This window comes from Eleutherodactylus coqui, chromosome 13 (genome assembly GCF_035609145.1).
Source record: "Eleutherodactylus coqui strain aEleCoq1 chromosome 13, aEleCoq1.hap1, whole genome shotgun sequence".
Lineage (NCBI taxonomy): Eukaryota > Metazoa > Chordata > Amphibia > Anura > Eleutherodactylidae > Eleutherodactylus > Eleutherodactylus coqui.
In genome coordinates, this window is record NC_089849.1 from 119088084 (window position 1) to 119102027 (window position 13944).

General features: G+C 46.6%; 1 protein-coding gene across 2 annotated transcripts in view; it reads right to left on the bottom strand.

Moving 5' to 3' along the window:
• The window catches only part of BAIAP2 (BAR/IMD domain containing adaptor protein 2), a 78956-nt gene that overhangs the window by 12223 nt on the left and 52789 nt on the right, over positions 1-13944 (bottom strand). For both annotated transcript variants that reach the window (XM_066588212.1, XM_066588213.1), the window contains exon 10: positions 11690-11727. In XM_066588212.1, coding sequence (XP_066444309.1) covers positions 11690-11727 — 38 coding nt within the window. The remainder of the gene's footprint in view (positions 1-11689; positions 11728-13944) is intronic.

Genomic DNA, 13944 nt, shown 5'->3' on the forward strand with positions numbered 1-13944 from the left:
CAAAACGCTGTGATTTTACTTTAGTTTCAAACGCAGGTTCCTGTGTCCCACCTTGGGTTTTAGCGCACCCCATCATCGTGATGGGTAATGAGGTGCGCTAAACGTGGCAAAATAGAGCAGACAGCACCCAAAAAATCGTGGCGCGTGTCGGCGAGGCCCAATGAAATCACGTAATCGCGGTAAAAGTGCATGTGTGGGAGCGCCTTAGGAGGTCAATTACGCGCCTCTACAGACATGTCCGAACATGTGTATTCCCTATGATAGAACAATTCTGCAGCATCTTTTCTTTATGGTCATTCCTCTTTATTCCTCCTAGAACAATGAATGAGTAAACTGTCAACTGGGTGTCTCTACACACTATCGCATTGTCCAGTCAGAGCTGACAGTATTGGACTGTAGAGACACGCCCCTTTGTCAAGTAGAAGGGCAACACCCAGTTAGCGATTTATTCATTCATTTCTAAGAGAAATAACAAAAGTTCTAAGAAAAGATGCTGCAGAATTAATATATGGGAAACACAAGTATTTACTACAACAGACATAAAGGAGAGGTAACAAGCCCCTTTAAAGGCAACCCACCGTAAGCATTTATGCATGTAGAGCTTTAACCCCTTAAATAGAGCATGTGATTCAACCTGCTATACAGCCCCCCCGAAAGAGCTTGCCTGTAATAGCACCTCCACTGATAGTCCTTCCAGCAATGCTATGTTTTGTCACATATTACAGAGGAAAAGTAAAAGGTACCCCAGTGCTGAGGGAGAACATGGAATACAGAACCAACAAACTGTATTATTAATAGTACTTATTTCTGAGAGTGGGCAGCACATCCTCCCGTATACCCCCTTCCTGGTTTACCCAGCATACCACCAGTAAGTTCTTAGAGAATGCCCCACGTCACCACTGCATTAACCAGAGGAGTTTATGGGGGACAGGATACATATGCAATGCGTTTTGGAGGAATTTGCAGTTAAGCACAAAGATCATATCGTTGCACATGAAGTGGTGACGTGGGGCATTCTCTAAGAACTCACTGGTGGTATGCTGGGTAAACCGGGAAGGGGGTATACGGGAGGATCTGAAGCACTAGTAATACAATCTATCAGTTCTATATTCCATGTTCTCTCCCCTGAGCGCTGGCACACATTTTTCTTTTCCGGGTGATATATATGTGTATATGACCAAGAGCCCTGTTTTTTGGTACCGACAAGTGCCCTCCTATGTGGTTATCCCTTTGGGCAGGGAAGATCATCTTGTAATTAGAGCGCGATTGCTCGAAGGCCTCTCGTGGTTACTAGGTGTGTCTGTGTACTCTTAGGGGTTTCGTTCTTGTGCACATCTAGTATTTTATACACCCAGAGTGCTGTCCGTATTCTGATTAGGTTTATCATATGACATCCCTGTTCCATCCAAGGTTGGTTCAGTCATACTTCTCACCATTACATGTTTCCATATAATGACCACGTGAAATGGTCCTTACTGCTCTATATGGAGAGCGATGGTACACATCAACAACTAATCTGTGATGGACTACAATACGATGTATAACGTTATAGACACGAAGAAGCTACAGAGAAGGCACTCAAATTTATAAATTGGCTTATCCTGTCATGGGGGAATAAACTACGTGTGATAATCTATAAAGCAGCATCATGTAGCCTTCAATGGTAACAATGACACATTAAAGGAGAACTTTAGCCAAACCAGAAATCGTGGTGGTTAAACCCATCCCTACTAATAAAAGCCTTGGAAGAATCCTTCTAGTCACTGGTGACTTCTGTTCCCTATCTCAGGTACTTGGAAAGTTGGAGCGTCTCTCTGAAGGGGAGCACTTCTTTCTAGCAGTAGAAGTCTACTGGATGGAGACAGATTGTCTCACGATGGTGTTTAGGTGAAGGCCAACAACATGTGGGGGAAGCTTCACACGTTCTAATGGGGCAAAATATGGAAACAGCCACAGACTGCTATAATATGGAAACCATATTGTAACACTGAACATGGGAAGCCTTTAAAGAGCTCCTACATGCACATACACGTGTAACACATTATAACGGACATTTTCTCTTAAATAATTGTCAAACCCAATTTCTGGTTTTGAATGGAATTACCATTTAGTTCACTTTGCAAGCTGTTGGGCTGAATTTACCCCTTCTCGGTCAATAATAGGGACATCACCCCTCTCAGAGCAGTAAGTAGCAGTTATGTTTGTATCTCTATGCCCCCAGCCATGGACTGGAGAAGTGAGTAACCACAGACAGACCGGCTATAAGTGCTTGCTAGGGATTCTCTGCCTCAGTAGCCCAACAACCATTAATCTTATCGTTAGACTGTTGAGCTGGATAGGCACAGCGCTCCCAACTCCAATAATAATGGTCCCACATGTGGACCCCACCTAGATTCTCAAATCCCGATATAGTTACGGATATAGAGCTCGCCTGTGTAAATACGGCCTTAGGCAGTATTTACACTGCAGATACTTTTGCGCGAGTTCAAAACTCAAATAAAAATACACCCATTGCTAACAATGGTTGTATTTACAGAGTCGAGTTTTCTCTTGCAATGATGTTCTGAGATCAAGTTCTATTTTTCTGGAAGTCCACAGGAATCTTGCCCATTATTTCCAATGGGTAAGAAAAGGGAGGAGGGAGGGGGGAGGTCACATTGCACTTGCATGTATATATGACTTTCATGCAAATGCGATGCATTTTTTTTAATAATGAAAAATTGCATTTTTAGCAATGTGATGCAATTTTCTCGCGAGTCACATCGCACTCGCATAGAAACTCGCAATTTTACAAACACAATGTCGGTCCGAGCTTCTCGAACAGATATCATATTCGCCCATGTAAATCCAGCCTGACAGGAAATGTTGGGTGGACTCCTTCTCCATGTTCAATCAAGGGTTCGTCAACAAGCATATCAATTCCACACTTTTTGTAGAATATGGGTTCTGTGCCCCAATTCCTCCGACATTTAAATGTAAGTTTTCAAGACATTTTCATCACTTTAATTATGTTGTAAAATTCAAGCGATTTCAAACAGCGCAACCCAAGTATATAAAATAAGCCCCTCTATGACCTGCCAGATCTGTCAGCATACTCAAAGATGGCAGGCGAAAGTTCAGAGACAGGAGAATGCTTGGAATTGCAATTGATCTCATTGCTTTAAAAGGGTTTGCTCAGGATTAGAAGAAAATGGCCGCTTTCTTCCCAAAATAGTAAAACTTACTTTACTATAGGGAAAGTATCAGACAACCCTTTTTTGGAAGAAAGTAGCCATGTTTTTTTCTAATCCTGGGCAAACCCTTTAAGACTGGGATAAATGGGAGAGGGGTGAAGATTGAAACGGTATGAACTGCAACTAAAATAGTTGTATTTATATTGGGTCCAGAGTTAATGGCTGTACTATGGTGCTGTGAATATGTAGCTACACATTGGGTCAGCGTTTCACAACTTAAACCAACATCTATTACTTATCCTGTACGGATCTTGAGTTATGTCTTCTTCTCCAATCACATCCAAAGTCACCTCCTGCTGGTTCAGTCTGTGTGATCTCATATCTCCTGAAGGTCCCTTTACAAAAGTACAACTGTGGGGTGCCCAACAGTCATCCCAACAACTACTGCCCTTGCTTTCACACAGGAGTGATAGTCGTTCAAGTGAATAGAGGCAAAGCGGGCCAGAGATCTCTTCGGACACCAGCGTCCATTCACACTGAACAAGCAGGCATTCAAAGATTGAATGACTCCTCTTCACGTGGAGTGAGAAGTCGCTCCCTAGTCCCTTCGTTTTAGTGAGCTGAGTGACTAGTGACTACTGAGCAAGTTTTTCCTCAGTACCTTTCAGCGGTTGGGTGCACGCAGGACGACTATTGCCAAAAATCACTGTTTCAAGCAATTAGTTGGGCGATAATTGCCCCATGTGACGGTATCTTTACCTCCCCGCTGTTTTTGCGCAAGCACAGAATACGCTCTAGTGTGGTGCTCTGAATAAGACAAAGTGTTTAAACTACTTACGGGGCTTTTAGATTGAACGATTTTTTTTAACGATAATTCTTCCAACAAGCAAAAGTGAATGATAATCATTTGGTCTAAATCCGGCCAACGACCGAACGTCGATGGTGAATTGTTCATTTTTAGAGATGAGCGAACGTACTCGTTCGAGTATTAGCGTGTTCGAGATGCTTGTTATTCGAAACGAGTACCACGCGATGTTCGAGTTACTTTCACTTTCATCTCTGAGACGTTAGTGCGCTTTTCTGGCCAATAGAAAGACAGGGAAGGCATTACAACTTCCCCCTGCGACGTTCAAGCCCTATACCACCCCCCTGCAGTGAGTGGCTGGCGAGATCAGGTGTCACCCGAGTATATAAATCGGCCCCTCCCGCGGCTCGCCACAGATGCGTTCTGACAGAGATCAGGGAAAGTGCTGTCTTGCTGGAGTTGCTATAGGGAGAGTGTTAGGAGTATTTTAGGCTTCAAGAACCCCAACGGTCCTTCTTAGGGCCACATCTAACCGTGTGCAGTAGTGTGGAGGCTGCTTTTTGCAGTGTTGCACTTTTTTTTTTTTGTATATCGGCCGTGCAGAGCATTGCGCCCTGCAGTAATTATACATAGTCCAGGGCCAGTAGTGGTGGTGAGGCAGGGACAGAAGACATATTTATTGAATATAGGCAGTGGGCCTTTCCAAAAACATTTGGGAAAAAAAATCTATTTGGGCTGCCTGTGACCGTCCTCAGTGTACTGGGTCTGTGCTGGGGGTAGTTGTCCTAATTCATACGCAGCCAGCTAAGTGTTACAGCAGGCTTGCGCAAAATTATTTCCTGGCTCTGCTGTGCGTTCCGTAAGCAAAGTCAGCCTCCAACCACAGGCCAATAAGTGGCACATTTAATTACAGCATTCTGTTTCTGCACTACTGGTAATACAGCATGCTGAGGGGTAGGGGTAGGCCTAGAGGACGTGGACGCGGGCGAGGACGCGGAGGCCCAAGTCAGGGTGTGGGCACAGGCCGAGCCAGGGGTAGAGGCAGGGCCTGACCGAATAATCCACCAACTGTTTCCCAAAGCGCCCCCTCGCGCCATGCCACCCTGCAGAGGTCAAGGTGCTCTACGGTGTGGCAGTTTTTCACAGAGACACCTGACGACCGACGAACAGTGGTGTGCAACCTTTGTCGCGCCAAGATCAGCTGGGGAGCCACCACCACCAGCCTCACCACCACCAGCATGCGCAGGCATATGATGGCCAAGCACCCCACAAGGTGGGACGAAGGCCGTTCACCGCCTCCGGTTTGCACCACTGCCTCTCCCCCTGTGCCCCAACCTGCCATTGAGATCCAACCCCCCTCTGAGGACACAGGCACTACCGTCTCCTGGCCTGCACCCACACCCTCACCTCCGCTGTCCTCGGCCCCATCCAGCAATGTCTCTCAGCGCAGCGTCCAGACGTTGCTAGCGCCACTGTTTGAGCGCGAGCGCAAGTACGTCGCCATGCACCCGCACGCTCAAGCGTTAAACGTGCACATTGCCAAATTGATCAGCCTGGAGATGCTGCCGTATAGGCTTGTGGAAACGGAGTCTTTCAAAAGCATGATGGCGGCGGCGGCCCCGCGCTACTCGGTTCCCAGTTGCCACTACTTTTCCCGATGTGCCGTCCCAGCCCTGCACGACCACGTCTCCCGCAACATTGTACGCACCCTCACCAACGCGGTTACTGCCAAGGTCCACTTAACAACGGACACGTGGACAAGCACAGGCAGGTAGGGCCACTATATCTCCCTGACGGCACATTGGGTGAATTTAGTGGAGGCTGGGACAGAGTCAGAGCCTGGGACCGCTCATGTCCTACCCACCCCCAGAATTGCGGGCCCCAGCTCGGTGCTGGTATCTGCGGCGGTGTATGCTTCCTCCACTAAACCACCCTCCTCCTCCTGCTCCTCCAACGCAACCTCTGTCTCGCAATCAAGATGTGTCAGCAGCACGTCGCCAGCAGTCGCTGTCGCGCAGCGTGGCAGCACAGCGGTGGGCAAGCGTCAGCAGGCCGTGCTGAAACTACTCAACTTAGGAGAGAAGAGGCACACGGCCCACGAACTGCTGCAGGGTCTGACAGAGCAGACCGACCGCTGGCTTTCGCCGCTGAGCCTCCAACCGGGCATGGTCGTGTGTGACAACGGCAGTAACCTGGTGGTGGTTCTGCAGCTCGGCAGCCTCACGCACGTGCCATGCCTGGCCCATGTCTTTAATTTGGTGGTTCAGCGCTTTCTGAAAAGCTACCCACACTTGTCATACCTGCTCGGAAAGGTGCGCCGGGTCAGCGCACATTTCCGCAACTCCAAGACGGACGCTGCCACCCTGCGGACCCTGCAACATCGGTTTAATCTGCCAGTGCACCGACTGCTGTGCGACGTGCCCACACGGTGGAACTCTATGCTCCACATGTTGGCCAGGCTCTATGAGCAGCGTAGAACTATAGTGGAATACCAACTCCAACATGGGCGGCGCAGTGGGAGTCAGCCTCCTCAATTCCTTACAGATGAGTGGGCCTGGTTGGCAGACATCTGCCAGGTCCTTGGAAACTTTGAGGAGTCTACCCAGATGGTGAGCGGCGATGCTGCAATCATTAGCGTCACCATTCCTCTGCTATGCCTCTTGAGAAGTTCCCTGCAAAGCATAAAGGCAGACGCTTTGCGCTCGGAAACGGAGGCGGGGGAAGACAGTATGTCGCTGGATAGTCAGAGCACCCTCATGTCTATATCTCAGCGCGTTGAGGAGGAGGGGAGGAGCATGAGGAGGAGGGGGAAGAGACAGCTTGGCCCACTGTTGAGGGTACCCATGCTGCTTGCCTGTCATCCTTTCAGCGTGTATGGCCGGAGGAGGAGGAGGATCCTGAAAGTGATCTTCCTAGTGAGGACAGCCATGTGTTGCGTACAGGTACCCTGGCACACATGGCTGACTTCATGTTAGGATGCCTTTCTCGTGACCCTCGCGTTACACGCATTCTGGCCACTATGAATTACTGGATGTACACACTGCTTGACCCACGGTATAAGGAGAGCCTTTCCACTCTCATTCCCGAAGAGGAAAGGGGTTCGAGAATGATGCTATACCACAGGGCGCTGGTGGACAAACTGATGGTAAACTTCCCATCCGACAGCGCTAGTGGCAGAAGGCGCAGTTCCGAGGGCCAGGTAGCAGGGGAGGCGCAGAGATCAGGCAGCATGTACAGCGCAGGCAGGGGAACATTCTCCAAGGCCTTTGCCAGCTTTATGGCTCCCCAGCAAGACTGTGTCACCGCTCCCCAGTCAAGGCTGAGTTGGCGGGAGCACTGTAAAAGGATGGTGAGGGAGTACGTAGCCGATCGCACAACCGTCCTCGGTGACGCCTCTGCCCCCTACAACTACTGGGTGTCGAAGCTGGACACGTGGCCTGAACTCGCGCTGTATGCCCTGGAGGTGCTTGCTTGTCCTGCGGCTAGCGTCTTGTCAGAGAGGGTGTTTAGTGCGGCTCTGGGAATCATCACGGATAAGCGTACCCGCCTGTCAACCGACAGTGCCGACAGGCTTACACTCATCAAGATGAACAAAGCCAGGATTTCCCCAGACTTCTCTTCTCCACCAGCGGACAGCAGCGATACCTAAACAATACGTAGGCTGCACCCGCGGATGGAAGCATTGTTCTCTATCACCATCAAAAACGGGGACATTTTTGCTTCATCAATCTGTGTATAATATTCCTCCTCCTCCTCCTGCTCCTCCTCCTGAAACTTCACGTAATCACGCCGAAAGGGCAATTTTTCTTAGGGCCACAAGGCTCACTCATATAATTTTTGCAAACAATTTTTATATGTTTCAATGCTCATTAAAGCGTTGAAACTTTCACCTCAACCAATTTTTATTTTAACTGGGCTGCCTCCAGGCCTAGTTACCAATTAAGCCACATTAACCAAAGCGATTAATGGGTTTCACCTGCCCTCTTGGTTGGGCATGGGCAATTTTTCTGAGGTACATTAGTACTGTTGGTACACCAATTTTTTGGGGCCCTCGCCTACCGTGTAATCCAATTAATTTTTTGCCCACCTGCATTACAGCTGACGTTACATCAGCTGTGCTGGGCAATGCAATGGGATATATATGTACCGCCGGTGGGTTCCAGGGAGCCACCCATGCTGTGGGTCCACAGGGAGTTGTAACTGCATGTGTCCACTTCTAAAGAACCCCAGTCTGACTGGGGCATGCAGTGTGGGCCGAAGCCCACCTGCATTAAACATGACATTACCTCAGCTGTGTTGGGCAATGCTATGGGATATATTTATGTGCCGCCGGTGGCTTCCTGGCACCCACCCATGCTGTCGGTCCACAGGGACTTCACAATAGGGAGTTGTACCTGCCTGTGTCTATGAATTAAAAAGCCCGGTCAGGTTGGGGCATGCAGTGTGGGCCGAAGCCCACCTGCATTTAATCTGACGTTAGCTCTGCTGTCCAGGGCACTGCAATGGGATACATTTATGTACAGCCGGTGGGTTCCAGGGAGCCACCCATGCTGTGGGTGCACACGGAATTCCCATTGCGGAGTTGGGGATTCCCAGTTGTACCTGCCTGTGACTATTTATAAAAAACCGCGGTCTGACTGGGGCATGCAGACAGCTTCACAGAATGAATAGTGTGTGGCACATAGGTTCCCCATTGCTATGCCCATGTGTGCAGCTCCTGATGGTGGTGGCACAGGATTATATTTCTCATTGCTTCTGTACAGCATTGTGGGCTATCGCCCCGCCCCTTTTAAAGAGGGTCGCTGCCTAGCCGTGCCAACCCTCTGCAGTGTGTGCCTGCGGTTCCTCCTCATGGCAGACGCACTTATAAATAGACATGAGTGTGGCGTGGCATGAGGGCAGCTGAAGGCTGCGCAGGGACACTTTGGTGTGCACTGTGGACACTAGGTCGTGCAGGGAGGGTTGGGCAGCATGTAACCCAGGAGAAGTGGCAGTGGAGTGTCATGCAGGCAGTGATTGTGCTTTGTTGGAGGTAGTGTGGTGCTTAGCTAAGGTATGCATTGCTAATGAGGGCTTTTCAGAAGTAAAAATTGTTGGGAGGGGGGGCCCACTCTTGCCGGTATTGTGGCTTAATAGTGGGACCTGGGAACTTGAGATGCAGCCCAACATGTAGCCCCTCACCTGCCCTATCCGTTGCTGTGTCGTTCCCATCACTTTCTTGAATTACCCAGATTTTCACAAATGGAAATCTTAGCGAGCATCGGCGAAATACAAAAATGCTCGGGTCGCCCATTCACTTCAATGGGGTTCGTTATTCGAAACGAACCCTCGAGCATCGCGAAATTTTCGTCCCGAGTAACGAGCACCCGAGCATTTTGGTGCTCGCTCATCTCTATTCACTTTGCATTCGTCGTCCATTTTACGGAGGCATAAAAATAAATCATTGGCTCTTTCACTTATCGTTCGGCTTAAACAGCGCTCATTCAGTCCTCCTTATTTTGAATGCAGCCTTGGATGTGACTGGAGTAGAACTAACGTAGCTCAAGATCAGTTAAGGTTATACTTGTCCTCCAGACTGTTGTGAGTATATGGGACAAAATGTAACTAGAAATATAAAGCAGTAGAACTATTAACAGTCCCTTCACAGTCACATGCATACAAGTCAATCTCTAGCAGAGAGGCAGGGGAAGAACAACATCCCACTCCAACCTTTCCATGCAGATAAGACCTTGTGTCAAGGTCTGAAAAAAAAAGCATCCATTCACCCCATAAAAACTGGTATAAAACTTCTACACTGGTATAGAACTTATCTGCATTTTCAGTAATTACAGATACACTTTGGCAAATTTCTGCTCTGAAATACCCTCTGTAAAAGAGAAAAAGTTGAGCAACAAAATTAAAATGAGGGAAAAAAAAGACAAACATGAAAAACGTCAATGAGTCACACCAGAGTAGCCCGAGCGCCGGTATGACTTCCAGTCCCTGCTTTACATTACAGCATAGATCCCTCCAGCAACTCAATGGACTGAAAGAGAGGAATCCAAGACCTAAAAAAGCAATTCCAGAGAATACAAAAGTAAACAAAGAAGATTTCCAAGAAAATCAGTGAAGGAGGTGAAAAACAAAAATTGTAAAGCAGAAAGAAAGGATGAAAGTTCTTCAAAGCAGCAGATGCCATGTCTGTGTAAGCCTCGCCTCACACAGTTGATATCATAGTCCCATTGCCGCTGTGAAATAAAAGAGCAAAAAAAAGGATACTGCCAAGATGTACATTACTGTATATAGTGTGACCGTACATCACCACAATACGGATGGACCACCAACAGCTGCAGTATCTCTTATTCATGCATATGGGCACCAGGTCAAGGGCTCCAGTCAAAAAGGGCAAAACACAAAACAAAAGAAAAAAAGAAGAAAATACAAAAAAAACAAAAAACCGAAACCCTTCACACCTGTTGTAAACCTCATGAATACCAGTCTGCATCAATCAGATTACTTTTAAAGTGCATCAAACAGCTCCTCATATCTCAGCTTCCTGGACTAGTGCGTGTGAGACATAGGGTAGGGGGTTATTAGAGATAACGGAAGTCACTTCTGGGTGCTCAGGTTAGAGTTAAGCAGCACGTCTTTACTAGCAGTCACACCCGGGTCCTAGTAATTGAGGGGGCCCAAAGGCCCTTTTCTGCCCCATAAGACACCAATATTGTATATGGCACATGGTGAGTGGGAATCTTGGTCCAGATTTTGCCTAAGGGAACAGGAATTGCTATTACCCCTCCGTTCCAGCACTCGGTTGCGTGAAGCCTACACTCACGTGGTCTCTTTAGCCCGAGCCTGCAGCAAAATGATCATGATCAAAAAATACATTTTTGGAAAAAGTCTCGAATAGCTCATTTGTATACAGAAATTGAGCTGGAGTGTTGTAGGATGACAAAAGCTGTGTATCTAGGCCTGTAATTTGTATGGGCTCTCATAAAAACTATTTATTGGCACACTTTGTAGCATTTCATTTAAAGAGGAATTGTCTTTGGGATCATAGCTGGACTACCGGGCACCCTCTAAATGGCTCTTGGGTCAGTCATTAGGAAAATGAAAAATATCACACCACTTACCACCCCAAAATATCCCACTCAGCTTTATGGTGACATGTGACCTCTTTCTCTGTTGGTAAATAGCCATTAGGACTGGATTCAGATGGAGAAACTTGAAAGTATGTGGGCGGAGCTATCAGTGATTGACAGTTGTTTGTGCATGACTGTACATACAAGGAAGGCTGTCCATCACTGATAGCTCCGCCCATTGGACTGTTCAGCTCAGAAGCAGCAGAGATATAAAGGAATAAAATACAAGTTCTACTGAATCTTTCCCCATAGTACTGTGTATCGATCTGCTCAGATCCTCCTAGGAGCTCTATAATGCGCTACCTGCGGTTTGGACAGCAAGTTCCAGCTGACAGATTCCCTTTAATGCTGGAATCTAATGGCATTTAACTGGTTCAGCCCAAAAAGTTGTGAATTAGAGGCAGACTTTGTTCCTTTATGAAGTTTCCCCAAATTAACGTCTCCATTCCTTACCCATGACAATAAGGGATACTGCAGGTGACGCACATACACTAGAATATAAAACACCATAGAAGAACAGCGAGATAACACATGCAGTACTCAATGAATGAACCACACAAACATCCATATAAAGTGGAGGATGCCTTTACCTGTTTGTGGAACGTGATGCCCCGTAGTCTTCTAAACCCTGCAAAAAGGCAAAACAATTAAAAAGAAAACAAAATTATTGAAAAGTACCTGGTGCTTTAATTAGCTGACTTTTTAGGTAGGAGGCGGTCTTAATTTCTGATAATTAGCATACTAGCAGCAAGGTGTCTTACAGCTGTAGCATACTTTACTACTTTATAGTAGTAATGATGGGTGGATGGAATGGAAACTAGGGCGGCCATATTTTATTGTGATGGGGAAACAGGATCAGATAGCTGAGCTGCATATGAGAGAGGGCGAGCGGCGGTAACAAGGAGCGCTCTACCGTTGTGATTATAGCTAAAAAAAGCAGCAAGGTCATTCTAGAAGCAAAATGGTTGCAGAATGTGGGAACTCCCACCAGAAATCATACCATAGGCTGCCTAGCCTGGAATCTGTCAGCAAAGCAGCTTTACCACAGGCTTACCACACGAAAGCCTATTACTGACTAGTTTTCTATGAAGACAGCTGAGAAAAGAAGAACTTGGACAGGTACTACATTTGGGGTGTGTAATGATCGGTCCTCCACCCTCTTGTGTAGACCCGGGAGGTGCCACTAAGAGGGGAATGGTGGTTGTGTGCCAGGATGCCACACATCTACCCCTACAGAAGTGATCCGCCCTCATACTACTAAATCCTCCGGACTGCAGGGTTTTAATATCTTCTCCTCCTCTGTTGTACATTCAGGGTCTCTGTGACTAGAGTATATAGACTGATCATGAAACGCCAGATAAAATCCAAGCAGGTATACCAATCATGGAAATGCCTAATGACAATGTAGTGACTACTTAATGATTTAGATATATTGGTATAACCTCCAGATCATCCTTATACGCCCACTTAAGACATGTGTATACAACAAGGAGGATCTATCTCAACTAGCAAGGGGAACTCCGGGCTGAGGTGAGCAAGATGCCACAATCCCGCTGCCTGGTAGAGTCTCCAACATGGACTTGCAGATCTTTCTTTCTTTTCATAAGGGGTAAGTTAAGATAAAGCTTGCATATTCACTACAAAGTGGCATCTACTGATCTTCAAATCCCCGTTACCTATTTGAGAAATTCAAAAGAGCTGCCCACTCCACGTCATGTTTTTCCTCCAATTTAATGAAGTTGTAAAAGGGCTCCATTTGGTGGGCAATGAGCGATAAAACACTGCACAAGAACCAATAACTCAATAGGAAATGTCCCTAGTAGGCAGATTTCTGGTGGAAATGATGGTGAAGCACCTTCCGTTGCAGCAAATGCCACCATTTGAGTTTCCTTCATATCCAGACTGCACGGTGTATGGTTTTGTCAGCATCTAAAGTGCAGATCCTGCTTAAGTGTTCAAAAAATGTTAAATAGACAAACCAATGTATCATAAAGTAAGCAGTCAGGGTAAAAAGTATCTGCAGCATCAAACGGGGATATCATGAACTGCAATGGAAGAGCCCCACTGGTGACCAACTTACGGGTGAAGACCTCTTACAAGGTTTGTACAGCCCCGATGACTGTGGGTACAGAAAGCTGGCACTGTTGTTAATTGTGTACCCATAGGGCACAGAGTAAGCCTATAAATAAGGAACACACATAGCTATGGAGAACACCCTTGAAAGGATAAACAGTGCTAACATCTATCACACTAACCAATCTGAAATTATGGATTTCAGTAGTGACTATAGCTTCATATAGATTAAATGTGAATGTGTAGTCTAACAAAAAAGTGGAATATTTTGTGCTAATTAATTCCTAAATATACTTTTCTATAGCTCAAACGTCTGTTTTTTGCTGATACTGAGCTCCAAATTCCCTGCATATACAAAGTCAAATGAGAAAATTCTGGCTCCCTGCAGTCACCATTAGAGGGAGCTAACTGCATACAACTCAATTATAAGGACTGTATGCAGTAAGCTCCCTCTAGTGGTGGGGAGCCAACGTTATATCAGTTTATTCAAGAGATTTGGTGCTCTGTATCAAAAAGATAGATCTAAAACTGCTATAAAGATATAGTAATAAATTATTCTGCACAGAAAGTTGAAGTGGAAAATTAGAAGATGTTAAGAGGTGGACATTTTGTTTGAAGATCAGGTTTAAAGTGGCTCCAAGGCGGAACTTCAATTCCAAAACTAATCTATGATACAAATCAGTTAAATTAGCCCATCTAGTGGATGCTGTTGAACCTACTGAAATAGCATCCCGATTGTGGTGTGTCAGCATCCCCTTTCTCGGCCAACTGG